Here is a 27,539-nt window from a genome sequence, read left to right as displayed (position 1 = left end):
ACCCAAAAAGGTTCTACCTGGAACCAAAAAAGGGTTCCACCTAGAATCAAAAAGGGTTCTCCTATGGGGACAGCTGAATAACCCTTTTGGAACCCTTTTTTGGTATGGTATGGAATCTTCAACACAGATTTTGGACTGAACATGACCACCTTCGTAGGACAATATAACAGATGTATATTTTGAGCTGAATTTTTATCTGCAGTCCAAGTACAAAGCCTGAACAAATACAGACGGACCAATCAGAACACGTCTCCCTCCAAGTGTGGTCTAGGCTAGTCTAGCCAGCAATAATGGCACTCAAGCTAAAAAACACTCAGAAATCTTAAAGTACATTATGTTGTCACATTGTTGTTCAGCGATGACAGTAATTTGTCTGAGGATCATAATACATGTCTTAATGTGTTTGATGATGTGTTCTGACTCTTGTCTTAGTAAAATAGTGTTATTCTATCATATATGTATTCAAATAGCTACAGTCTTCTTAAGAACTGAACATTTCTAATTCAGTAGTGTCAGACAGAACCTTATGGCTGAACCCAGATTGACATCTCAGAGCCATAAGGTTCGTAAGGGTCATAAAATTCACACCCCCTGTACTTTAAGTGCCTTTAAAGTGAGGACTATAATGGGTTATGAAAGAAGAATTCACTACAAAACAGTTCTGAGATCTGGGAAGTGAAAACTTTGATGCTCGATATCTCAGAACTATGCTTTTGCGCAGATAGAACCTTCTGGTCCCAAGGTCACAAAATCTTTGTATATTTATTGAGGCTACCAGACACCCCTTTTCATCATTTTGTCTTCAACACATTTTATAATAATTCATTTTAATAACAAATTCCCGAATGCAAGCTTCATAAGTACATTTTGACATACCAAAAGACCAGTAGGTCTGTGCTGGTAATTGTTGCTTGATGCCTCATTGCTGATGAGCTTGCAAAGTAAAAATATTCTTGTTCACCAATGTTTTGGGGAGCTTCATATTTATTGATGGGAATCTTATCTCCCTAAAATGTGACATTTGCACTGCAGCCAGTCCTATACTGTAGCTCTAGGCCTACACTAAATCAGCGATCTGTTTGCTAGCTCAGTGGTTCTCAACATGCTCTCAACAACAAAAAAAGAGTGATTCAAACCTTGCGACCCCCCCTGCGCATGCGCATGCACATGCACACGCACAGGGCAAAACACGTGTGCACAATTGCTGCGCAAATGTAGCCTGTCATTACAGCCATAAACGGCGATACATTTTCAAAACGCAAGATACAGAAATGAACTGCGTTTTACACCTGCATTTTGAGCTAAAAGTCATTCATGTTAGCAGTCAATATCAACTAGGGATATCATGTGACATTGTCACGCGGGATCATACGGCCAACCTGTATGTGGAGTTTGCAGGATCGGATGGAAAGCATGATCTGTATGTAGCCTTCTTCTTCCTAACAAATATGTATGTGGAGTTTGCAGGATCGGATGGAAAGCATGATCTATCTGTAGCCTTCTTCTTCCTAACAAATATCGTCATTTATTCGCCTGAATATGCTACATCTTCATCACATAAGCATTGGAGGTGGTGCGATGTTAGACATATAGCCAGCACCACCACTGAGGTATATAGATATAACCCTCCTGTGAAATATGAAAACCATCAATGAAATCACCGGCTAGACTAATGTTCTGGCAAAGATGTGACCATAGCAGATTGGTAAACTGTTGTTTATATGGATAATATTAACTAGGTAGGCTACTCGGTTTTTGCCAGGAGAAAATTCAACAAAGCACTTTTTAGTCACTAATCTGGATTTGAGGCCACTTTTGCGTGCCAAAGCTGATGATTGGTCATTGGTCAACTGTCAAGATTAGCCATTTTTTTTGGTTCTGAGGCACAGATCTGATGGTTTTTAAACAATAATTGTATTTTTTGTACGAAAGTGGTCTGATGAAGCTGATGCTAAGCGGCAGGACTGTTTCTCTTGCACAGACTGGAATATGTTCCGGGATTCATCCCATAACCATTAGTCACCAGCTTTATTAAAAAGTGAATTGACGATGTCATCCCCACAGTGACCGTACGTACATATCCCAACCAGAAGCCATGGAATACAGGCAACATCCGCACTGAAATAAAGGCTAGAGCTGCCTTATAATCTGGCCGCTTATAAGAAATCCCGCTACGACCTCCGATGTGCAATCAAACAGTGAAAACGTCACTACAAGATGAAGATCGAATCCTACCACGCCAGCTCTGGTGCTCGACGGATGAGGCAGGGCTTGCAAACTATCACAGATTACAAAAGGAAACCCAAACGCGAGCTTCCCAGTGACGCGAGCCTACCAGACGAGTCAAATTCCTTCTATGATGACTTCAAGACAAGAAACACTAAACCATGCATTAGAGCACCTGCTGTTCTGGATGACTGTGTGATCTAGCTCTCCGTAGCCGATGTGAGTAAGACCTTTAAACAGGTTAATATTCCATCAGACGGATTACCAGGATGCGTATTCAGAGCATGCGCTGACCAGCTTGCAAATGTCTTCACTGACATTTTCAACCACATTACATTTTTGGTCCACACTCACCAACACAGTTGTGAAGAAGGCACGACAACACCTCTTCCCCCTCAGGAGACTGAAATGACTTGGCATGGGCCCTCAGATCTTCAAAAAATTCTACAGCTGCACCACTGAGAGCATCTTGACTGGCTGCATCACCGCCTGGTATGGCAACTGCTTGGCATCCGACCGCTAGGCACTACGGCGGGTAGGGTGTACGGCCCAGTACATCATTGGGGCCAAGCTCCCTGCCATCCAGGACCTCTATAACTCCCCTAACATTGTCAAGGACTCCACCCACCCAAGTCATAGGCTCTTCCCTGTGCTACCGCATGGCAAGCAGTACCGATGCACCAAGTCCCAAGCCATAAGACTGCTAAATAGTTAGTCCAGGTTAACTATTGAACTATTTGCATTGACCCTTTTTGCACTCTTATGACTCATCACATACTCTGATGTTACTGTTTTATCTATCTTCTTGTCTGGTCACTTAATCCCTACCTACAGTGCATTCGGAAAGTATTCAGACCCCTTGACTTTTTCCACATTTTGTTACATTACAGCCTTAATCTAATATTGATTAAATCGTTTTCCCCCCTCATCAATCTACACACAATACCCCATAATGACAAAGCAAAAACATTGACATTACTTTTGCAAATGTATAAAAAATCAGAAGCAGAAGTAGCACAATTACATAAGTATTCAGACTCTTTACCCAGTACTTGGTTGAAGCCCATTTGGCAGCAATTACAACCTTGAGTTTTCTTGGGATTGACGCTACAAGCTTGGCACACCTGTATTGGGGAGTTTTTCCCATTCTTCTCTGCAGATCCTCTCAAGATCTGCCAGATTGGATGGGGAGCGTTGCTGCACAGCTATTTTCAGGTCTCTCCAGAGAGTTTCGATCTGGTTCAAGCCTGGGCTCTGGCCGGGCCCCTCAAGGACATTCAGAGACTTGTTCCGAAGCCACTCCTGCGTTGTCTTGGCTGCGTGCTTAGGGTCGTTGTCATCAAGGATCTCTTTATACTTTGCTCCGTTCATCTTTCCCTCGATCCAGACTCCCAGTCCCTGCTGCTGAAAAATATCCCCACAGCATGATGCTTCCATCACCATGCTTCACCGTAGGGATGGTGCCAGGTTTCCTCCAGACGTGACACTTTGCATTCAGGCCAAAGAGTTCAATCTTGGTTTCATCAGACCAGAGAATCTTGTTTCTCGTGGTCTGAGAGTCCTTTAGGTGCCCTTTGGCAAACTCCAAGAGGGCTGTCATGTGCTTTTTACTGAGGAGTGACTTCCATCTGGCCACTCTACCATAAAGGCCTGATAGGTGAAGTGCTGCAGAGATATTTGTCCTTCTGGAAGGTTCTCCCATCTCCACAGAGGTACTCTGGAGCTCTGTCAGAGTGACCATTGGTTTCTTGGTCACCTCTCATACCAAGGCCCTTCTCCCCCGATTGCTCAGGTGTTTCTGTTTTTTACATTTGTAATACATTTGCAAACATTTCTAAAAACCAGTTTTCACTTTATCCTTATGTTTGTAGATTGATGAGGAAAAAAAAAATCCATGTTAGAATAAGGAAAAAGTCAAGGGGTCTGAATATTTTACGAATGCACTGTATATGCACATACAGTATATATCTGAATGTGCATACAGTATATTTCTGAATGTACCTACAGTATATATCTGAATGTACATACAGTATATTTCTGAATGTACCTACAGTATATATCTGAATGTACATACAGTATATTTCTGAATGTACATACAGTATATATCTGAATGTATATACAGTATATTTCAGAATGTACATACAGTATATACCCTCCTGTTCAGCCTGTACATTGATGATCTGCCTTCTGTCTGTACTGGGTCTGAAGTTCAAATGTATGCAGATGATACAGTGATATATGTGCATGCAAAGAGCAAACAACAAGCTGCACAAGAACTCACTACTGTAATGGTCCAGGTTACAAAGTGGCTCAGTGACTCGTGTTTGCATCTCAATGTGAAAACAACTGTCTGCATGTTCTTCACAAAGAGGGCAACAGATGCTACTGAGCCAGATGTCTATGTGTCAGGGGAGAAGCTCCAGGTGGTATCTGATGCTACTGAGCCAGATGTCTATGTGTCAGGGGAGAAGCTCCAGGTGGTATCTGATGCTACTGAGCCAGATGTCTATGTGTCAGGGGAGAAGCTCCAGGTGGTATCAGATGCTACTGAGCCAGATGTCTATGTGTCAGGGGAGAAGCTCCAGGTGGTATCTGATGCTACTGAGCCAGATGTCTATGTGTCAGGGGAGAAGCTCCAGGTGGTATCAGATGCTACTGAGCCAGATGTCTATGTGTCAGGGGAGAAGCTCCAGGTGGTATCTGATGCTACTGAGCCAGATGTCTATGTGTCAGGGGAGAAGCTCCAGGTGGTATCTGATGCTACTGAGCCAGATGTCTATGTGTCAGGGGAGAAGCTCCAGGTGGTATCAGATGCTACTGAGCCAGATGTCTATGTGTCAGGGGAGAAGCTCCAGGTGGTATCTGATGCTACTGAGCCAGATGTCTATGTGTCAGGGGAGAAGCTCCAGGTGGTATCTGATGCTACTGAGCCAGATGTCTATGTGTCAGGGGAGAAGCTCCAGGTGGTATCTGATGCTACTGAGCCAGATGTCTATGTGTCAGGGAGAAGCTCCAGGTGGTATCTGATGCTACTGAGCCAGATGTCTATGTGTCAGGGGAGAAGCTCCAGGTGGTATCTGATGCTACTGAGCCAGATGTCTATGTGTCAGGGGAGAAGCTCCAGGTGGTATCTGATGCTACTGAGCCAGATGTCTATGTGTCAGGGGAGAAGCTCCAGGTGGTATCTGATGCTACTGAGCCAGATGTCTATGTGTCAGGGGAGAAGCTCCAGGTGGTATCTGATGCTACTGAGCCAGATGTCTATGTGTCAGGGGAGAAGCTCCAGGTGGTATCTGATGCTACTGAGCCAGATGTCTATGTGTCAGGGAGAAGCTCCAGGTGGTATCTGATGCTACTGAGCCAGATGTCTATGTGTCAGGAGAAGCTCCAGGTGGTATCTGATGCTACTGAGCCAGATGTCTGTGTGTCAGGGGAGAAGCTCCAGGTGGTATCTGATGCTACTGAGCCAGATGTCTATGTGTCAGGGGAGAAGCTCCAGGTGGTATCTGATGCTACTGAGCCAGATGTCTATGTGTCAGGGGAGAAGCTCCAGGTGGTATCTGATGCTACTGAGCCAGATGTCTATGTGTCAGGGGAGAAGCTCCAGGTGGTATCTGATGCTACTGAGCCAGATGTCTATGTGTCAGGGGAGAAGCTCCAGGTGGTATCTGATGCTACTGAGCCAGATGTCTATGTGTCAGGGGAGAAGCTCCAGGTGGTATCTGATGCTACTGAGCCAGATGTCTATGTGTCAGGGGAGAAGCTCCAGGTGGTATCTGATGCTACTGAGCCAGATGTCTGTGTGTCAGGGGAGAAGCTCCAGGTGGTATCTGATGCTACTGGCCAGATGTCTATGTGTCAGGGGAGAAGCTCCAGGTGGTATCTGATGCTACTGAGCCAGATGTCTATGTGTCAGGGGAGAAGCTCCAGGTGGTATCTGATGCTACTGAGCCAGATGTCTATGTGTCAGGGAGAAGCTCCAGGTGGTATCTGATGCTACTGAGCCAGATGTCTATGTGTCAGGGGAGAAGCTCCAGGTGGTATCTGATGTTACTGAGCCAGATGTCTATGTGTCAGGGAGAAGCTCCAGGTGGTATCTGATGCTACTGAGCCAGATGTCTATGTGTCAGGGGAGAAGCTCCAGGTGGTATCTGATGCTACTGAGCCAGATGTCTATGTGTCAGGGAGAAGCTCCAGGTGGTATCTGATGTTACTGAACCAGATGTCTATGTGTCAGGGAGAAGCTCCAGGTGGTATCTGATGCTACTGAGCCAGATGTCGATGTGTCAGGGAGAAGCTCCAGGTGGTATCTGATGCTACTGAGCCAGATGTCTATGTGTCAGGGGAGAAGCTCCAGGTGGTATCTGATGCTACTGAGCCAGATGTCTATGTGTCAGGGGAGAAGCTCCAGGTGGTATCTGATGCTACTGAGCCAGATGTCTATGTGTCAGGGGAGAAGCTCCAGGTGGTATCTGATGCTACTGAGCCAGATGTCTATGTGTCAGGGGAGAAGCTCCAGGTGGTATCTGATGCTACTGAGCCAGATGTCTATGTGTCAGGGGAGAAGCTCCAGGTGGTATCTGATGCTACTGAGCCAGATGTCTATGTGTCAGGGGAGAAGCTCCAGGTGGTATCTGATGCTACTGAGCCAGATGTCTATGTGTCAGGGGAGAAGCTCCAGGTGGTATCTGATGCTACTGAGCCAGATGTCTATGTGTCAGGGGAGAAGCTCCAGGTGGTATCTGATGCTACTGAGCCAGATGTCTATGTGTCAGGGGAGAAGCTCCAGGTGGTATCTGATGCTACTGAGCCAGATGTCTATGTGTCAGGGGAGAAGCTCCAGGTGGTATCAGATGCTACTGAGCCAGATGTCTATGTGTCAGGGGAGAAGCTCCAGGTGGTATCTGATGCTACTGAGCCAGATGTCTATGTGTCAGGGGAGAAGCTCCAGGTGGTATCTGATGCTACTGAGCCAGATGTCTATGTGTCAGGGGAGAAGCTCCAGGTGGTATCTGATGCTACTGAGCCAGATGTCTATGTGTCAGGGGAGAAGCTCCAGGTGGTATCTGATGCTACTGAGCCAGATGTCTATGTGTCAGGGGAGAAGCTCCAGGTGGTATCTGATGCTACTGAGCCAGATGTCTATGTGTCAGGGGAGAAGCTCCAGGTGGTATCTGATGCTACTGAGCCAGATGTCTATGTGTCAGGGGAGAAGCTCCAGGTGGTATCTGATGCTACTGAGCCAGATGTCTATGTGTCAGGGGAGAAGCTCCAGGTGGTATCAGATGCTACTGAGCCAGATGTCTATGTGTCAGGGGAGAAGCTCCAGGTGGTATCAGATGCTACTGAGCCAGATGTCTATGTGTCAGGGGAGAAGCTCCAGGTGGTATCTGATGCTACTGAGCCAGATGTCTATGTGTCAGGGAGAAGCTCCAGGTGGTATCTGATGCTACTGAGCCAGATGTCTATGTGTCAGGGGAGAAGCTCCAGGTGGTATCTGATGCTACTGAGCCAGATGTCTGTGTGTCAGGGAGAAGCTCCAGGTGGTATCAGATGCTACTGAGCCAGATGTCTATGTGTCAGGGGAGAAGCTCCAGGTGGTATCAGATGCTACTGAGCCAGATGTCTATGTGTCAGGGGAGAAGCTCCAGGTGGTATCAGATGCTACTGAGCCAGATGTCTATGTGTCAGGGGAGAAGCTCCAGGTGGTATCTGATGCTACTGAGCCAGATGTCTGTGTGTCAGGGGAGAAGCTCCAGGTGGTATCTGATGCTACTGAGCCAGATGTCTATGTGTCAGGGGAGAAGCTCCAGGTGGTATCTGATGCTACTGAGCCAGATGTCTATGTGTCAGGGGAGAAGCTCCAGGTGGTATCTGATGCTACTGAGCCAGATGTCTGTGTGTCAGGGGAGAAGCTCCAGGTGGTATCTGATGCTACTGAGCCAGATGTCTATGTGTCAGGGGAGAAGCTCCAGGTGGTATCTGATGCTACTGAGCCAGATGTCTATGTGTCAGGGGAGAAGCTCCAGGTGGTATCTGATGCTACTGAGCCAGATGTCTATGTGTCAGGGGAGAAGCTCCAGGTGGTATCTGATGCTACTGAGCCAGATGTCTATGTGTCAGGGAGAAGCTCCAGGTGGTATCTGATGCTACTGAGCCAGATGTCTATGTGACAGGGGAGAAGCTCCAGGTGGTATCTGATGCTACTGAGCCAGATGTCTATGTGTCAGGGGAGAAGCTCCAGGTGGTATCTGATGCTACTGAGCCAGATGTCTATGTGTCAGGGAGAAGCTCCAGGTGGTATCTGATGCTACTGAGCCAGATGTCTATGTGTCAGGATCAGGTGGAGAAGCTCCAGGTGGTATCTGATGCTACTGAGCCAGATGTCTATGTGTCAGGGAGAAGCTCCAGGTGGTATCTGATGCTACTGAGCCAGATGTCTATGTGTCAGGGGAGAAGCTCCAGGTGGTATCTGATGCTACTGAGCCAGATGTCTATGTGTCAGGGGAGAAGCTCCAGGTGGTATCTGATGCTACTGAGCCAGATGTCTATGTGTCAGGGGAGAAGCTCCAGGTGGTATCAGATGCTACTGAGCCAGATGTCTATGTGTCAGGGGAGAAGCTCCAGGTGGTATCAGATGCTACTGAGCCAGATGTCTATGTGTCAGGGGAGAAGCTCCAGGTGGTATCTGATGCTACTGAGCCAGATGTCTATGTGTCAGGGGAGAAGCTCCAGGTGGTATCTGATGCTACTGAGCCAGATGTCTATGTGTCAGGGGAGAAGCTCCAGGTGGTATCTGATGCTACTGAGCCAGATGTCTGTGTGTCAGGGGAGAAGCTCCAGGTGGTATCAGATGCTACTGAGCCAGATGTCTATGTGTCAGGGAGAAGCTCCAGGTGGTATCAGATGCTACTGAGCCAGATGTCTATGTGTCAGGGAGAAGCTCCAGGTGGTATCAGATGCTACTGAGCCAGATGTCTATGTGTCAGGGAGAAGCTCCAGGTGGTATCTGATGCTACTGAGCCAGATGTCTGTGTGTCAGGGGAGAAGCTCCAGGTGGTATCTGATGCTACTGAGCCAGATGTCTATGTGTCAGGGAGAAGCTCCAGGTGGTATCTGATGCTACTGAGCCAGATGTCTATGTGTCAGGGGAGAAGCTCCAGGTGGTATCTGATGCTACTGAGCCAGATGTCTGTGTGTCAGGGGAGAAGCTCCAGGTGGTATCTGATGCTACTGAGCCAGATGTCTATGTGTCAGGGGAGAAGCTCCAGGTGGTATCTGATGCTACTGAGCCAGATGTCTATGTGTCAGGGGAGAAGCTCCAGGTGGTATCTGATGCTACTGAGCCAGATGTCTATGTGTCAGGGGAGAAGCTCCAGGTGGTATCTGATGCTACTGAGCCAGATGTCTGTGTGTCAGGGGAGAAGCTCCAGGTGGTATCTGATGCTACTGAGCCAGATGTCTATGTGTCAGGGGAGAAGCTCCAGGTGGTATCTGATGCTACTGAGCCAGATGTCTGTGTGTCAGGGGAGAAGCTCCAGGTGGTATCTGATGCTACTGAGCCAGATGTCTGTGTGTCAGGGGAGAAGCTCCAGGTGGTATCTGATGCTACTGAGCCAGATGTCTATGTGTCAGGGGAGAAGCTCCAGGTGGTATCTGATGCTACTGAGCCAGATGTCTGTGTGTCAGGGGAGAAGCTCCAGGTGGTATCTGATGCTACTGAGCCAGATGTCTATGTGTCAGGGAGAAGCTCCAGGTGGTATCTGATGCTACTGAGCCAGATGTCTATGTGTCAGGGGAGAAGCTCCAGGTGGTATCTGATGCTACTGAGCCAGATGTCTATGTGTCAGGGGAGAAGCTCCAGGTGGTATCTGATGCTACTGAGCCAGATGTCTGTGTGTCAGGGGAGAAGCTCCAGGTGGTATCTGATGCTACTGAGCCAGATGTCTATGTGTCAGGGGAGAAGCTCCAGGTGGTATCTGATGCTACTGAGCCAGATGTCTGTGTGTCAGGGGAGAAGCTCCAGGTGGTATCTGATGCTACTGAGCCAGATGTCTATGTGTCAGGGGAGAAGCTCCAGGTGGTATCTGATGCTACTGAGCCAGATGTCTATGTGTCAGGGGAGAAGCTCCAGGTGGTATCTGATGCTACTGAGCCAGATGTCTGTGTGTCAGGGGAGAAGCTCCAGGTGGTATCTGATGCTACTGAGCCAGATGTCTATGTGTCAGGGAGAAGCTCCAGGTGGTATCTGATGCTACTGAGCCAGATGTCTATGTGTCAGGGGAGAAGCTCCAGGTGGTATCTGGTTTTAAGTACCTTGGCATCATACTTGATTCCAACCTCTCTTTTAAAAACCATGTGAAAAAGGAAATTCAAATAACCAAATTCAACCCAGCTAATTTCCGATTTATACGAAATTGTTTGACTACAGAGGTAGCAAAACTGTACTTCAAATCTATGATACTCCCCACTTAACATACTGCTTAACTAGTTGGGCCCAAGCTTGCTGTACAACATTAAAACCTATTCAGTCTGTCTACAAACAGGCTCTCAAAGTGCTTGATAGGAAGCCCAATAGCCATCATCATTGTCACATCCTTAGAAAGCATGAGCTCTTGAGTTGGGAAAATCTTGTGCAATACACCGACGCATGTCTTGTATTCAAGATCCTTAATGGCCTGGCTCCCCCTCCACTCAATATTTTTTGTTAAACAGAAAACCCAGACATATGGCAGCAGATCCACAAGGTCTGCCATGAGAGGTGACTGTATAGTTCCCCTAAGGAAAAGCACCTTTAGTAAATCTGCATTCTCTGTGAGAGCTTCCCATGTCTGGAATACACTGCCATCAGACACGCATAACTGCACCACATATCACACTTTCACAAAATGCTTGAAGACATGGCTAAAGGTCAATCAGATTTGTGAACATGGTCCCTAGCTGTGTGTTGCCGCTCTCCATGTTGTCTGTTGTCTGTAGCTTGTGAGGTGTGGAAACACTTTGTTGCTTTTATGAATTTTGTCTTGCTGCTTTTTGTTCTATGTTGCTCTGTCTGTATGCTATGTCTTGCTTGTCCTATGTTGCTCTGTCTGTATGCTACGTCTTGCTTGTTGTATGTTGCTCTGTCTGTATGCTACGTCTTGCTTGTCCTATGTTGCTCTGTCTGTATGCTGTCTTGCTTGTTGTATGTTGCTCTGTCTGTATGCTATGTCTTGCTTGTCCTATGTTGCTCTGTCTGTATGCTATGTCTTGCTTGTCCTATGTTGCTCTGTCTGTATGCTATGTCTTGCTTGTCCTATGTTGCTCTGTCTGTATGCTACGTCTTGCTTGTCCTATGTTGCTATGTCTTGCTTGTTGTATGTTGCTATTGTCTATATTGTAATTGTTTTTAATAACCTGCCCAGGGACTGCGGTTGAAAATTAGCCGGCTGGCTAAAACCGGCACTTTTACTGAAACGTTGATTAATGTGCACTGTCCCTGTAAAAATAGAAATAAACTCAACTCAACTCAATCTGAATGTATATACAGTATATTTCTGAATGTACATACAGTATATATCTGAATGTACATACAGTATATATCTGAATGTACATACAGTATATATCTGAATGTACATACAGTATATATCTGAATACACAATTACTGATGTATTTATTCCTTGTGTTATTATTTTTCTACACTTCTATAAATTGTCATTTCTACTTTTATCTACGGTGAGGAGTGTGGTGTATTGCAGTGAGTAAGAAGAGGAGAACACTAGACACTAAGACCAGACGTCTCCATTATGTTGTGTTGTGTTGTGTTTAAGACTTTAAGAGGGAGAAAAGGATGGAGTTGACTAGAGAGAGCTGAAAGCTTTTCTGTAAAAGGCTGCAATTTGGATTGAAAGTTGTTTTGCCTGAAATGAGTCACCTTCACAATCAGGAGAGGAGAAAGGGCCTCTTCTAATGCCACTGAAGTAAGAGTGGCACTCTGGTCAAAGGGAATCAATCACGATCCGCCGCCTGTGTCTGCCTGCCTGCCTGGCTGGCTGCCTGGCTGCCTGCTTGCCTGCCTGCGTCCAAGACTCGGCCTCCATCATATTTACCAAGCAGAAAGCATCTAAACCATCAATGTTCCACAGTAGTTAGAAACAGACCCACATTTTATTACCGTTCCACTAACATCTCACAGGAGGTTGTCATAGATACTGAGAAAGATATGAGTCTGTGGTTAACATCTTTGGCACAAACAGGGAGCCGTCCAGGTGACTGTGTGTGTGTGTGTGTGTGTGTTTCTCATTGCCAGGCCAGCTGTTTCTTTCTCTCCAGCAGCATACCGCCCTGCGTCTGACTGCTGGCGTGGTTCTGAAGCTAAGCAGGGTTGGTCCTGGTCAGTCCCTGGATAGAGACTAGATGCTGCTGGAAGCGGTGTTAGAGGTCCAGTAGGAGGCACACTTTCCTCTGGTCTAAAAAAAATATCCCAATGCCCCAGGGCAGTGATTGGGGACATTGCCCTGTGTAGGGTTTCATCTTTCGGATGGGACGTTAAACGGGCGTCCTGACTCTCTGTGGTCACTAAAGATCCCATGGCACATTGTAAGAGTAGGGGTGTTAACCCTGGTGTCCTGGCTAAATTTCCAATCTGGCCCTCATACCATCATGGTCACCTAATCATCCCCAGCTTACAATTGGCTCATTCTTCTCCCCTGTAACTAGTCCCCAGGTTGTTGCTGTTAATGAGAATGTGTTCTCAGTCAACTTACCTGGTTAAATAAGGGTTAAATAAAAACTTGATCTGAAATACATTGACTCAACCAATCTAATTTCAACATAATCATCAGAACTATGTATATGTTGAAATTGGATTGAAAATGACACATTTTCATCCTATATACATTATATTAGGTGGTTGGAATTATGTTTATTAATTAGACATTTGATTTGGCCTTGTTTCAATGTTGATAGTAAAATGGTGTCATGAATCAACGTTATTGTTTTAACGCCACACCATCAACCTAAATAAAGAGCTATATTGAAATAAAATGTGCATCCCAAGCTGCATTCTCAGAGTAGGTACAGACCAGCTGTCTGGAGTGTTTACGGTCATATTCAATCCCTCCCTATCCCAGTCTATTGTCCCTACTTGCTTCAAGATGTCCACCATTGTTCCTGTACCCAAGAAAGCAAAGGTAACTGAATTAAATGCCCATCGCCCCGTACCACTCACTTCGGTCACCATGACGTGCTTTGTTAAGGCTAGTTAAGGATCATATCACCTCCACCTTACACGACACCTTAGACCACAGGAGGTTGGTGGCACCTTAATTGGGGAGGACGGGCTTGTGGCTGAGGCGGAATGTGTGGAATGATATCAAATACTTCAAACTCATGGTTTCCATGGTTTCCATGGTTTCCATGTGTTTGATACCATTCTATTTACTCCATTCCAGCAGTAATTATGAGCCGTCCTCCTCTTAGCAGCCTCCACTGACCTAGACCCACTACAATTCACATGCCGCCCCAACAGATCCATGAACGACGCAATCACCATTACACTGCACACTGCCCTATCCCACCTCGACAAGAGAAATACCTACGCTATATAAACAGAAGTATGTGGACACCGCTTCAGATGAGTGGATTCGGCTATTTCAGCCACACCCGTTGCTGACAGGTGTATAAAATCAAGCACACAGCTATGCAATCTCCATAGACAAATATTGGTTGTAGAATGGCCCGTACTGAAGAGTTCAGTGACTTTCAACGTGGCACTGTCATAGGATAACACCTTTCCAACAAGTCAGTTTGTCAAGTTTCTGCCCTGCTAGAGCCGCCCCGGTCAACTGTAAGTGTTGTTATTGTGAAGTGGAAACGTCTAGGAGCAACAACAGCTCAGCTGTGAAGTGGTTGGCCACAGAAGCACACAGAATGGGACCACCGAGAGCTGAAGCGCGTAGCGTGTAAAAAATCGTCTGTCCTCGGTTGCAACTCTCACTGCCAAGTTCCAAACTGCCTTTGGAAGCAATGTCAGAACAAGAACTGCTTGTCGGGAGCTTCATGAAATGGGTTTCAATGGCCGAGCAGCCGCACACAAACCTCAGATTTTAGATGTGGAAGTTTAGATGGAAGTTTCGATGTAGTTCTCAATAGTCCTATAAATAGGATGTCAAACTCTTTGATATTAATAATATACTTTTACCTTTGGAATATTATATATTATAAACATGAACGCACGTTTGCTCACGCACACACACACACACACACACACACACACACACACACACACACACACACACACTCTCCCACTCCCCTTTCACACATACAGTCCCCCCACAGCCTCCAGAAAAAAATGATACTTTTATCTACGGCGAGGAGTGTGATGTATTGCAGTGAGTAAGAAGAGGAGAACACTAGACACTAAGACCAGACGTCTCCATTATGTTGTATTGTGTTTAAGACTTTAAGAGGGAGAAAAGGATGGAGTTGACTAGAGAGAGCTGAAAGCTTTTCTGTAAAAGGCTGCAATTTGGATTGAAAGTTGTTTTGCCCGAAATGAGTCACCTTCACAATCAGGAGAGGAGAAAGGGCCTCTTCTAATGCCACTGAAGTAAGAGTGGCACTCTGGTCAAAGGGAATCAATCACGATCTGTCCTGTCTGTCTGTCTGTCTGTCTGTCTGTCTGTCTGTCTCTGTCTCTGTCTTTGGGAGCCATCCAGGTGACTGTGTGTGTGTGTTTCTCGTTGCCAGGCCAGCTGGTTCTTCTCTCTCTTTCTCTCTCTCTCTCTCTCGCTGTCTTTCTCTCGCTTTCTCTCTCTCTATGTGTGTGTATATATATATATATATATATATATATATATATATATATATATCCAACAACTCGTCAGTCTATTCTCGTACAATACTGTGTACTACTCCCTTCACAGAACAGCACAAACTGGCCCTAACCAGAGTAGAAAGAGGAGTGGGAGGCCCCGGTGCACAGCTGAACAAGAGGACAAGTACATTGGAGTGTCTAGTTTGAGAAACAGATGCCTCACAAGTCCTCAAGAGAGAGAGAGAGAGAGGCCATACATTGTCTCTCTGTATGACAAGCCCATATGCTTCTCTCAATGTAAACGTCTGTACTAACTCAACTAAGCCATATAACTCTACCTACATGTACATATTACCTCTACACCGGTGCCCCAGCACATTGGCTCTGTACCGGTACCCCCTGTATATAACCTCCACATTGACTCTGTACCGGTACCCCCTGTATACAGCCCACTATTGTTATTTACTGCGGCTCTTTAATTATTTGTTATTTTTATCTCTTACTTTTCTTTTTAGGTATTTTCTTAACTGCATTGTTGGTTAAGGGCTTGTAAGTCAGCATTTCACTGTAACAGGCCCTACCTGTTGTATTCGGGACATGTGACAAATACAATTTGATTTGATGTTCCTCTGTTTGTAAACTCCCTCTACAAGCTAAGTCCAGTAAATGACCAAGCTAGCGTTTAACAAGCCTCCGGGTCATTTGTCAAGTTAGAGCTATGAAATCTTGTTAACTGAATTAACAGGGATGCTTCTGTTCCTTTATGTGACTTGTCTAGGGACGTTGTACACATTATCCACTGAGCCGTAAAAGTGGCGATGGGATATCTGATAGACTCTGACATTTGGTTCGCCGACGGGAAGTCAGCATGCTCTCCTGCCGTTAAAACTCTCATCACATTGTTGTTTTGGGTCAGACACCGACTTGAATCCAACAGAGAGGTGTATCAGATGTCATATAACCAACCAGGCCAGACAAGGCGACTGGGATTCGTTTAGCCAACATGGACCTTTATAAACAACCTGGATTAGTTATTACACTAAACAATTACAGGCATGTCTCGATAAAAGTCCCTTGTGTTGCTGCTATAAAATCCAGCCAAACACCACTGACATAGGTGGAAGTATATACCCAAACAAACATTTTTTTTTTTAAAGTAAACCCTTAGGGACTTAATGTAAACTTTCCCTGACAGGCTAAAGCTTGACAGCGATATTCTGTATGTTTAACACGAGACCCATTCAGACTTAACTCAGATTGAGTTGTATGACACCCAGTGATAGAAAGTGAGGTAGATTATTTATTTGTTGACATTTTTGAATACAACTTCCCCCACTCTCATGTAGTTGACTTACACAGGATCAGAACATCCCGCCTCACCCTCTCGGCTCTTAAAAATGGAAAAAGGATACTTTGCGAGAGGGAGAGCGCAGGTTGAAAACAAGTCCCTATAAGGGGGTAACCATGAGTCAGGGAATGCTGAAATAAACTCAGCTTCTGGCCAGGCCTGAAATATATAAACTTCCCTCTCTCCGTTGGGAGTGGGGAGAGAGAGGGTTGTACGGATGGTGGTGCCTCAGTAATTACCGGTTGGTCTCGGTGGTTCATAGGGTGGCAAAGGGCCGGAAAACTTTTCAGTAAATTTCCAGAATTCTTTCGTAAATTTTCCATGGGAAGCCCGGGAATTTGGGGAATTTTGCTTAAATTCAGCAAAAAAGTTTGATTATAACAGTGAACCTTTTTTTGTGGGATACACATAAGGCAATTCTAGGTCTTGTGGCATGTTTTGGTTAAACTATCCCCAATTCAATGGAATTGCAACCCTCTGCATGCACAGTGCATTCTTCCATCACATGTACAGCTGATTCTCAAGCTAGTGCACACTAATGAGATGCTTTTGAGCCCACACTACTACACTGTCTGAGCCAAGGACTACATGCTTTCTGGTAAGTTTTGATTACAATACTGGGTGGGGTGAATATATTTGATATGACATACATGATTTTTTGTTAACTAATAAATAGTAGCCGACAGCAAAGTGCGTTTAAATAATTTCTAACTTAACCATTTCTGCTAGTTAGTTGTTGCTACCATGTGGGTTTTAGCTTGCTTGAGCCTGCTAACTGAGGAGTGTTATTTCACCTGTTTCCATACATGTTTCATTTTAAAACATTTATCTTACAAAGGGGTTGTTTAATCTATCTGCTTAACTATTTATATCTACATGGAATTGTGTTTGTTATTTTTTTACTCATATTTTTCAAATTTTTACAGGAAAATGCCACGGGCACTATCTGATGTGTGGAGACATTTCACTGCAGCTAATGTAGAAGGCAAAGCTGTGTATATGTGCAAATACTGTGCCAAATCATATGTGAAGAATGCAACAAAGATACAGAATCATCTGGCCAAGTGCATAATGTTCCCTCAGTGCTCACAACAAGCAACCTCGGACAAAAGTCACTCTGCTTCTATTCTAGGTGGAAATGATGAATCAGACACCTTATCGATAACAACAGCTCATGATCCTCCTGGAATCAGATGTTTTTTTGACTCAATGGAGGAACGTAGTCAGAGAAATGCAGATGAATGTATTGCTCGAGCTGTGTATGCAACTAGTTCACCTCCGATGCTCCCAGGCAATGTGTATTGAAAGAGATTTCTGAATGTTCTTCGCCCAGCGTACACCCCTCCAACCAGACATGCTTTATCTACACATTTTCTGGATGCAGAGTTTAACAGAGTTCAAGTGAAGGTCAAGCAAATCATAGAGAAAGCAAACTGTATTGCAATCATCTCTGATGGGTGGTTGAATGTTCGTGGCCAAGGAATTATTAACTACATCATCTCCACCCCTCAACCAGTATTCTACAAGAGCACAGACACAAGGGACAACAGACACACTGGTCTCTACATTGCAGATGAGCTGAAGGCGGTCATCAATGACCTTGGACCACAGAAGGTATTTGCACTGGTGACAGACAATGCTGTGAACATGACGGCTGCTTGGTCTAAAGTGGAGGAGTCCTACCCTCACATTACACCCATTGGCTGTGCTGCTCATGCATTGAATCTGCTCCTCGAGAACCTCATGTCACTGAAAACAATGGATACACTCTACAAGAGAGCCAAGGAAATGGTTAAGGCGCATGTGAAGGGCCATCAAGTTATAGTAGTAATCTACCGCACCAAGCAAAGTGAGAAGAATAAAGAGCACCGCATGGAAGCTGCCCAGCAACACCCGTTGGGGTGGTGTTGTCATCATGTTTGACAGCCTCCTGGAGGGGAAGGAGTTTCTCCAAGAAATGGCCATATCACAGTCTGCCGATGTGGACAGCCCCATCAAGAGGTTCCTCCTGGATGATTTATTTCGGGAGAGAGTGGTAAGCAGCCTGAAACTCCTGAAACCTATAGCAGTAGCCATTGCACAAACAGAGGAAACTGCAGTTCTGAAATACATCAAAAAGCATGAAGACTTCTACCTGAAGCCCATACACGCCGCAGTGTACATGTTGGACCCCAAGTATGCTGGCAGGAGCATCCTGTCTGGAGCAGAGCTCAAGGCCTATGGTGTCATCACTACCGTGTCTCGCCACCTTGGCCTGAATAAGGGCAAGGTTCTTGGCAGTCTGGCGAAATACACTTCCAAGCAAGGGCTTTGGGATGGAGATGTAATATGGCAGTCGTGCCAACATATCTCATCAGCCACCTCGTGGAAGGGACTTTGTGGATCTGAGGCTCTTTCCCCTGCCTCCATCATCCTCCAAATCCCACAAACATCAACCGCCTCAGAGTGCATCTGGTCCTTGTTGGTGAACACATACAACAAAGCACGCAACAGGCTGACCAATACAAGGGTTGAAAAATCGGTGGCCATCTGAGCAAATTTGAGTATTTGTGAGCCTGACAATGAGCCATCCTCAACAAGGTTGGAAAGTGACAGTGAAAATGAGGCCTCAGAGTCTGATGTTCAAGAGGTGGACATTGATGAGGTCCAGTGAGAAGACATGGAAGCCTGAGAGGAAGACAACCAAAGCTTTAGTTTCTAGACTATCATTTTACAGATGTTGAAAACGTTTTTGGGAGATGCAATGGATCATTGAGGATCATTCAATATTCCCTTTCTTTTGTTGTTCAGTGAAATCATCCCATGTGAAGAGTCAACTCATTTACTTAAAGTTTAATTCATAACTAAATCATTTTTTTATTTCTATTGGAAGGATTTAATCATTTGCAATTATGTCTACTTATGATAAGATAAAAGGTTTATGTTTCTGTCTCCATATGATATGGTAAATATATCCAATGCAAAAAACATCTACATTTAAATGGTATTTGCCGACAAACCATGCAAATATATCTTCCATACACCGGCTTCGAGGGCATTATCACTTTTATGTAATGGGTTACCAACATATTCAAATAATGATTGACATATTTTCATTAAAAACTTGATTTTGATGAATTTATTTATACTATTTCAGCCTGCCACAAGATATAATCCCGACACAAATCTAGGGTTGCTACCCAAGCCGGCTGGTCGTTCGTTCTATCGTTTTGGTTGCCAGAAACGCAACCCAGTCATTCAGTCTTTTTGTTCTGTATCTATGGACGCAACCCAGTCATTCAGTCTTTTTGTTCTGTATCTATGGACGCAACCCAGTCGTTCGTTCTAAATGTTCCATTGCCAAACTGGCTGGCCAATTATGGCTAATTTACAGTTACGTCAAAAAGTGCAGCCAGAATAACAGCAAAGTAGCTGCATTTGCATTTGTTTAAGCTGTTTTCTAGTGACTATTTGGATACATCAATAACAATGAGGTAATGTGGCGCGATTTCGCTTGGCATAGATAATGTGCTCACTCATCAGGATATTGTTGTTCAGAGGAGCTAGCCAACAACACAGCTAACACAATCACTTCAATCTGAAGCTGGAAAGACTGCAAACTAAACTAGCTGCACTTTTTTCAATTGACATGTCTTTGTATTTATACATACAAATTATGCCAGCTGATTCATGATTTCGACTGGCTGAGAAACGCTGCCTGACTGTCTGTCTCCTCCCGACTCCCAACACGCTCATTACTATGGGACAGCTGGAGATCGAATTAGAATATTGAAACAATGTTGCAAATGTCGGAGAGACAGACAGCATGGTTTATACAAATCTCCACTGTTGAAAACTAAATGTTAGTCTAAAAGAAATGTGAGATAATGTCTAGATGTTTTTTATAGTGAAGATCAAGTTTATAAATTGCCTGGCTGGGCTGATGAGACAGAGTAAATAGGAATCTTAACATCATAGATTTAGCCGATGTTAATAACTTGTGGAATAGACACTGGCTGGAATGCTGTTTTAACCAATCAGCATTCAGGTATTTTTAACTTACATGAGGGCCCATGCAAACCTGACGAGCGCAGACACACACACAGACCAACAAGATCTCATAGTTTCCCTGTCAAATTTCAACGTATTATAAACAAATGTCTATTTTTGGCGCATTAATTCAGCATGGTTGCATGGGCAAAACAGGAATAATGCAGAGGTTAACCGTTTAGTCATTCATCCCGAGTGGTTAAAGTTAGGGCTATGGTTTGGGTTTAATAATTAAAAACGACACGCTGCTACCATCGGGTATCATCATTATGCTTAGTATTCTCGCGGTTTGCACAAACACACACACACACACACACTCTCCCTCATTTTTACTGGGCTGGCATGTCTCTCTCCCTTTGTCTCCCTTCGTAGTCAGTAATGGCTGCTGTTGTGGTGGTTGTATGTTCCAGAACTCCTTCTCCAGCGTGTTTCACATGGAATATGAGGACCTGGGAGAGGCCATGGACACCCCCAAAAGGTAAGGCGATAACCTCTAACTATTAAACATGGATCATTTGAAACTGGTTGTCTAATATAACAAATATGGCTGCTATGTATCTAGACATAGTTGGTGGATGGGATGAGATACTACCCCAATCCAATGTGAAGGGCTTTCAATTGAGAATTACTAATTGACAATCATTATTTACAATGATTATGATTTAAACTTGGTAGTATAAATGAACTACGTATTCGTAAGATTTGAGGGATTGTGTTTGTAGGCCTATGAAGATGGGGTGGGGGAGGGGGAAGTGAAAGAGAGAGTCCTCCAGCAAGGATCTTTGTGTAGTGCCAGGAGTTTTTACAGGTGAAGGGTAATGTGTTCAGGAAAAGCTCCTGACCCCAACTATGATGTTTAGTCAAGACCTCTCTGACTTTAACAGAGTTGACTTTAGTTTGAAGAAAAGTCCTACATCATCCCCCCTTGGCGAGAGCGACAACATCGGATCCGGAGCTACGGCCCTGTCCCTATTAAAGGACCCTGATATAAAAACTCTTCTATGAACCCCTTTTGAGACACATTTGACAGCTCCTCCATCACAATCTGTTTAGGAGCAATCTATCACATTGAAAGGCGATTTTTCTTTCCCTTTTGGAAGGCTTTCAGAGATGGCCTAACAAGCACAGGCCAAGGGCCCAGTGGAGAGCTACGGACTTGTTATGCTGCCTGACTGGCTATGCTGGGTGCCCACGTGGGCAGCTAAACTTCATGTCTTAATAAGTAATAGGGAGGTCTGTCAGGAGATGGAAAGTCAAGTGTTGACTATTAGAACAATCAGTGAGACTTCCTTCTACTTCATGCCTTTTTTTTCACAAGCTGTCCAAGATCAGGGTCTAATGACTTGGAACTCAACTGAATTCAACGCAATTGAACTCAGTTTAGGTTAACAACGATTTGTCTTCTATTTATCTAAACCATTCTTGGTAGCAAGAATAAAATGGCTGTACTATGTAATAAGTACTAATAAATAAATACTAAATAAGTACTAATAAATACTAAATAAATACGAATAAATTAATAGTAAATAAATACTAGTAAATAAATACAAATAAATGAATATTAAAATAATACAAATAAATTAATATTAAATCAATACTAATAAATTAATATTAAATCAATACTAATAAATGCATACTAAATAAATACTAATAAATTAATATTAAATAAATACTAATAAATAAATACTAAATAAATACGAATACATTCATACTAAATAAATACTAATAAATTAATATTAAATAAATACATACTAAATAAATACTAATAAATTAATATTAAATAAATACTAATACATTATTGTTGCTGACTAGATGGAATCAGAAATTGTCTGTCTTTTCTGCCTTGTAGTAGGCTGTTAATGGACAGTGTGGCATTTGAACTAAAGATCACCTGAAGGTTATGGTTTCGTACGGATTTGGGTTCAAACCACACAAGCTGCTGCTCATACAGTACATCACCAACTACCAACATCCCAAAAGTCTTAAACTGGTGTGAGCTTATCAGATCTATTTAACTGGGGAGGAAAGACAGACAGAGAGGGAGAATGAGACGGGGAACGAAATGGAGGAGGAGATGAGAGGGAGAATGAGACGGGGAACGAAATGGAGGAGGAGATGAGATGGAGAATGAGACGGGGAACGAAATGGAGGAGGAGATGAGATGGGGAACGAAATGGAGGAGGAGATGAGATGGGGAACGAAATGGAGGAGGAGATGAGATGGAGAATGAGAGTAGTTGAATCCATCACCCTGATCCTGGGGGGTGATTTGTTCTCATACGTCTCGGAGCCCGCCAGGCGTCGGAGCATCTACTGTTCACCTCAAATCAAATCAAATCAAATTTCTATAGCCCTTCGTACATCAGCTGATATCTCAAAGTGCTGTACAGAAACCCAGCCTAAAACCCCAAACAGCAAGCAATGCAGGTGTAGAAGCACGGTGGCTAGGAAAAACTCCCTAGAAAGGCCAAAACCTAGGAAGAAACCTAGAGAGGAACCAGGCTATGTGGGGTGGCCAGTCCTCTTCTGGCTGTGCCGGGTGGAGATTATAACAGAACATGGCCAAGATGTTCAAATGTTCATAAATGACCAGCATGGTCGAATAATAATAAGGCAGAACAGTTGAAACTGGAGCAGCAGCACGGCCAGGTGGACTGGGGACAGCAAGGAGTCATCATGTCAGGTAGTCCTGGGGCATGGTCCTAGGGCTCAGGTCCTCTGAGAGAGAGAGAGAGAGAGAAAGAGAGAATTAGAGAACGCACACTTAGATTCACACAGGACACCGAATAGGACAGGAGAGGTACTCCAGATATAACAAACTGACCCTAGCCCCCCGACACATTAACTACTGCAGCATAAATACTGGAGGCTGAGACAGGAGGGGTCAGGAGACACTGTGGCCCCATCCGAGGACACCCCCAGACAGGGCCAAACAGGAAGGATCTAACCCCACCCACCTCAGCCTTTATCTATCGCCACCTCACCCACTCTACACCTCGCAGCCATTAGGATTGAATGTGGGCGGGAGCGTGGGTAGTGGGATGGGTGTGTGTGTGTGTGTGTGTGTGTGTGTGTGTGTGTGTGTGTGTCAGTCTGTCTACTTGTCTGAGAGAGTGTGCTCTTCTCTACTGACAGTAGAGAAATGGGGAGAGACAGAAGGAGAGAGCTTGCTCCCAGGCAAGAGTTAGAGACAAAGAAACTGAGACATCCAGGAGGACAGAAGTGAAATGAAACAGACGTGGTTGTCACCCCCCCCTCCAGCCCATTGTGTCTCGTTCTTTTACATTCTGGCTTGGCAGACCCAAACACGTTCTACTCTGTTTCCATCTTCTAATGGGCCAAATAGGTTGTTCTGTGTATACTGTAGGACTACTCCTGCCTGGGGAGCCAGACATTTGTAGCCTTCTGCGGGGGCCTAAGGGATACAGCTAATAGCAGGATGTTAGCTTTGACTCAGTGGTGGGAGGTGTTTCAGGAGCAGGCGCACGTACACCCCCCCCCCACACACACACACATACACACATACACACATACACACATACACACACACACAGTTTACTTGCCAGGCTCAGTGTTGATGAGAACACACTGTGATAGTTAGCCCAAAGACTGAATGTCCAAGGAGTCTTTTTTAGATGAAGCCAGAACAGAACAACTTCTCTGCTTTACTCTTTGTTCTGTTCCGGAATGTTCTCGTGGAGTAGGAATCCAGCCCCTGGTGTTAACCTGTGATCCTGTTCTCTCGTCACACACACACACGCACGCACACGCAGGCAAACAGGCACACACACACTATCCTGTCCAGTACCATTCAAGCCAATTCCATCACATTCTCCAGCTGCTCAGTCTCTCTCATCAGTTTCTATTACCATCTAATCATATCTAGTCTAGATAAAGGAGAGCTCTGATGTGAGAGTTTTAATGATGACCAACACACACACTCACTCTCACTGTCACACTCACTCTCACACACGCATCAAAGAAAACAGTGTGCCAACCATATTGGAGCGGACTGTTTTTGACTCAAATCCACTGGAGACTTATTCTTATACCTCTACACTCACTCACTCACTCACTCACTCACTCACTCACTCACTCACTCACTCACTCACTCACTCACTCACTCACTCATAGGGCAACAACCCAACAAACATGACCACATTGGCACGATGGGCCAATGCACCTTTGCTATTTAATAATAATACATTTTCTAAATAATTAATCATTCTTACAATTTAATTCAATGCATTATTGCCTGATTTTCAAGTGTTAAAGGTATCTGACACATTGTATCAGATAGACAACCGAGTTGTTACTATCACACATATATTTTTAGAAGAGAAACTGTTAAGTTTATATAACTATACTGAACAAAATATAAATGCAACATGTAAAGTGTTGGTTTCATGAGCTGAAATAAAAGATCCCAGAAATGTTCCATACGCACAAAAAGCTTATTTCTCTCAAATGTTGTGCACACATGTGTTTACATCCCTGTTATAGTAAGCATTTCTCCTTTGCCAAGATAAGGACAATAAAAGGCCACTCTAAAATTTGCAGCTTTGTCACACAACACAATACCACAGATGTCTCAAGTTTTGAGGGAGTGTGCAATTGGCATGCAGAATTTCCACCAAAGCTGTTGCCAGAGAAATTAACGTTTATTTTTCTACCATAATTCGTTGTAGAGAATTTAGCAGTATGTCCATCCGGACTCACAACCGCAGAACAGAATATCTGCACAAACTGTCAGAATCCGTCTCAGAGAAGCTCATCTGCTTACTCGTCATCCTCACTGCAGTTCGGCGTCGTGACCGACTTCAGTGGGCAAATGCTCACCTTCGATGGCCACTGGCAAACTGGAGAAGCTCTTCACAGATGAATCCCGGTTTTAACTGTACCTGGCAGATGGCAGACAACGAGTATGGTGTCGTGTGGGCGAGTGGTTTGCCAACGTCAACGTTTCCTGAGTGCACCACGGTGGCAGTGGAGTTATGGTGTGGGCAGGCACAGGCTACGGACGACGAACACAATTGTATTTTATTGATGGCAATTTGAACACACAGAGATACTGTGATGAGATCCTGAGGCCCATTGTCCTGCTATTCATCTGCCGCCATCACTTTATGTTTCAGCATTATAATGCACGGCCCCATGTCGCAAGGATCTGTACACAAGTCCTGAAAGCTGAACATGTCCCAGTTCTTCCATGGCCTGCATACACACCAGACGTCACCCATTGAGCATGTTTGGGATGCTCTGGAACAACGTGTACGACAGCGTGTTCCAGTTCCTGCCAATATCCAGCAACTTCACACAGCCATTGAAGAGGAGTGGGACAACATTCCACAGGCCACAATCAACAGCCTGATCAACTCTATACGAAAGAGAAGTTTCACAATGAATGAGACAAATGGTGGTCACACCAGATACTGACTGGTTTTCTGATCCACGCCCCTGCTTCTTGTTAAGGTATCTGTGACCAACAGATGCATATCTGTATTCCCAGTCATGTGAAATTCATAGATTAGGGCCTATTGAATTTATTTCAATTTCCTTGTATGAACTGTAACTCAGTAAAATATTTTAAATTGTTGCATGTTGGCATGGGGTGGGCTAGCCTGTGCTGGGCTTGGTGTGTGGTAACTTGTGCTGGGCTTGGTGTGGGCTGGCCTGTTGTAGGCTGCCCCGTGTTGGGCTGTTGTAGGCTGACCATGTTGGGCTGGTGTGGGCTAGCCTGTGTTAGGCTTTTTGTGGGCTAGCCTGCATTGGCTTGGTGTGGGCTAGCCTGTGTTGGGCTTGGTGTGGGCTAACCTGTGTTGGGCTTGATGTGGACTAGCCTGTCTTGGGCTTGGTGTGGGCTAGCCTGTGTTGGCTGGCCTGTGTTGGGCTGTTGTAGGCTGGCCCGTGTTGGGCTGTTGTAGGCTGGCCATGTTGGGCTGGTGTGGGCTTGGTGTGGGCTAGCCTGTGTTGGGGGCTTGGTGTGGGCTGGCCCATGTTGGGCTGTGTTAGGCTGTTGTAGGCTGGCCCATGTTGGGCTGTTGTAGGCTGGCCATGTTGGGCTGGTGTGGGCTAGCCTGTGTTGGGCTTGGTGTGGGCTGGCTCGTGTTAGGCTGTTGTAGGCTGGCCATGTTGGGCTGGTGTGGGCTTGGTGTGTGCTAGCCTGTGTTGGGCTTGGTGTAGGCTAGCCTGCGGTGATAGCATGTAAATAGCATGTAAATCTTGGCGGGGAAAACTCCCCCAAAATATTTTTGATGCATGCCAGCAAAGCCACTAAACAACACTGAACAATACATGAATTGCACTATAACGGTGACAAACTGTTATACGCCCACAAACTGTTAGTCATCAAAACATTTAGTAAAAGTTTGACATCAAAGTCAGGCATTCTCTGGATTTATGGTGCTTTCAAGACAACTGGGAACTCGGGGGCGGCAGGGTAGCCTAGTGGTTAGAGCGTTGGACTAGGAATCGGAAGGTTGCAAGTTCAAACCCCCGAGCTGACTAGGTCGTTCTAACAGGCAGTTAACCCACTGTTCCTAGGTCGTTCTTAACTGACTTGCCTAGTTAAATAAAGGTAAAAAAATTATAATTATAAACTCGTAAAAAAAATAGGTTGAATCATGACGTTGGTGATCTTCATGTCGATGTTGTAGAAAGAGGCGCGAGTTCCCGACTTGGAATTCAGAGTTGGATGACTGTATTTTCCCAGTCGGAGCTCATTTTTTTCCAGTTCCCAGTTGACATCTGAGATGTTCCGAGTCTCCAGTTGTTTTGAATGTGGCAGAAGTCATGCTGGATTGACAGCAAGACCAATGTATTCTACCTTTCATGGCCAGTGGTGTTGAATGTTTATCCTTTTAAACTTGGAAAAGAGACCCTTAAACGCAGACTTAGACCACACACCCACTCCACTGAAGAATAGTGCTTGCTTTGCAACACTTGCATTTAGCCACTGATTCCTTCCAAACCACTCATTGTTGAATTTGCGATTTCCAACTTGTGTAATGTAATGTCCAATGGCTGATGAGCACCAATATGCTTTATCTATAATGTCTCTTCATAATTTGCTATATGACAAGGATTGAAATGGATTTGCCAGTAGATTGTCGACTTGATTCATGATGACTGCTAGCTAAGA

General features: G+C 44.8%; 1 protein-coding gene across 1 annotated transcript in view; it reads left to right on the top strand.

Moving 5' to 3' along the window:
- LOC112214814 (cGMP-specific 3',5'-cyclic phosphodiesterase) overlaps positions 1-27,539 on the top strand; it is a 93,207-nt gene that overhangs the window by 33,400 nt on the left and 32,268 nt on the right. Inside the window, 1 exon segment of the mRNA XM_042297814.1 lies at positions 20,810-20,877. Coding sequence (XP_042153748.1) covers positions 20,810-20,877 — 68 coding nt within the window.

The sequence above is a fragment of the Oncorhynchus tshawytscha genome, linkage group LG15, assembly GCF_018296145.1.
Source record: "Oncorhynchus tshawytscha isolate Ot180627B linkage group LG15, Otsh_v2.0, whole genome shotgun sequence".
NCBI classification, from domain to species: domain Eukaryota; kingdom Metazoa; phylum Chordata; class Actinopteri; order Salmoniformes; family Salmonidae; genus Oncorhynchus; species Oncorhynchus tshawytscha.
The sequence above is the reverse complement of the archived record's forward strand: the minus strand, read 5'-3'. Positions and strand labels throughout refer to the sequence as shown.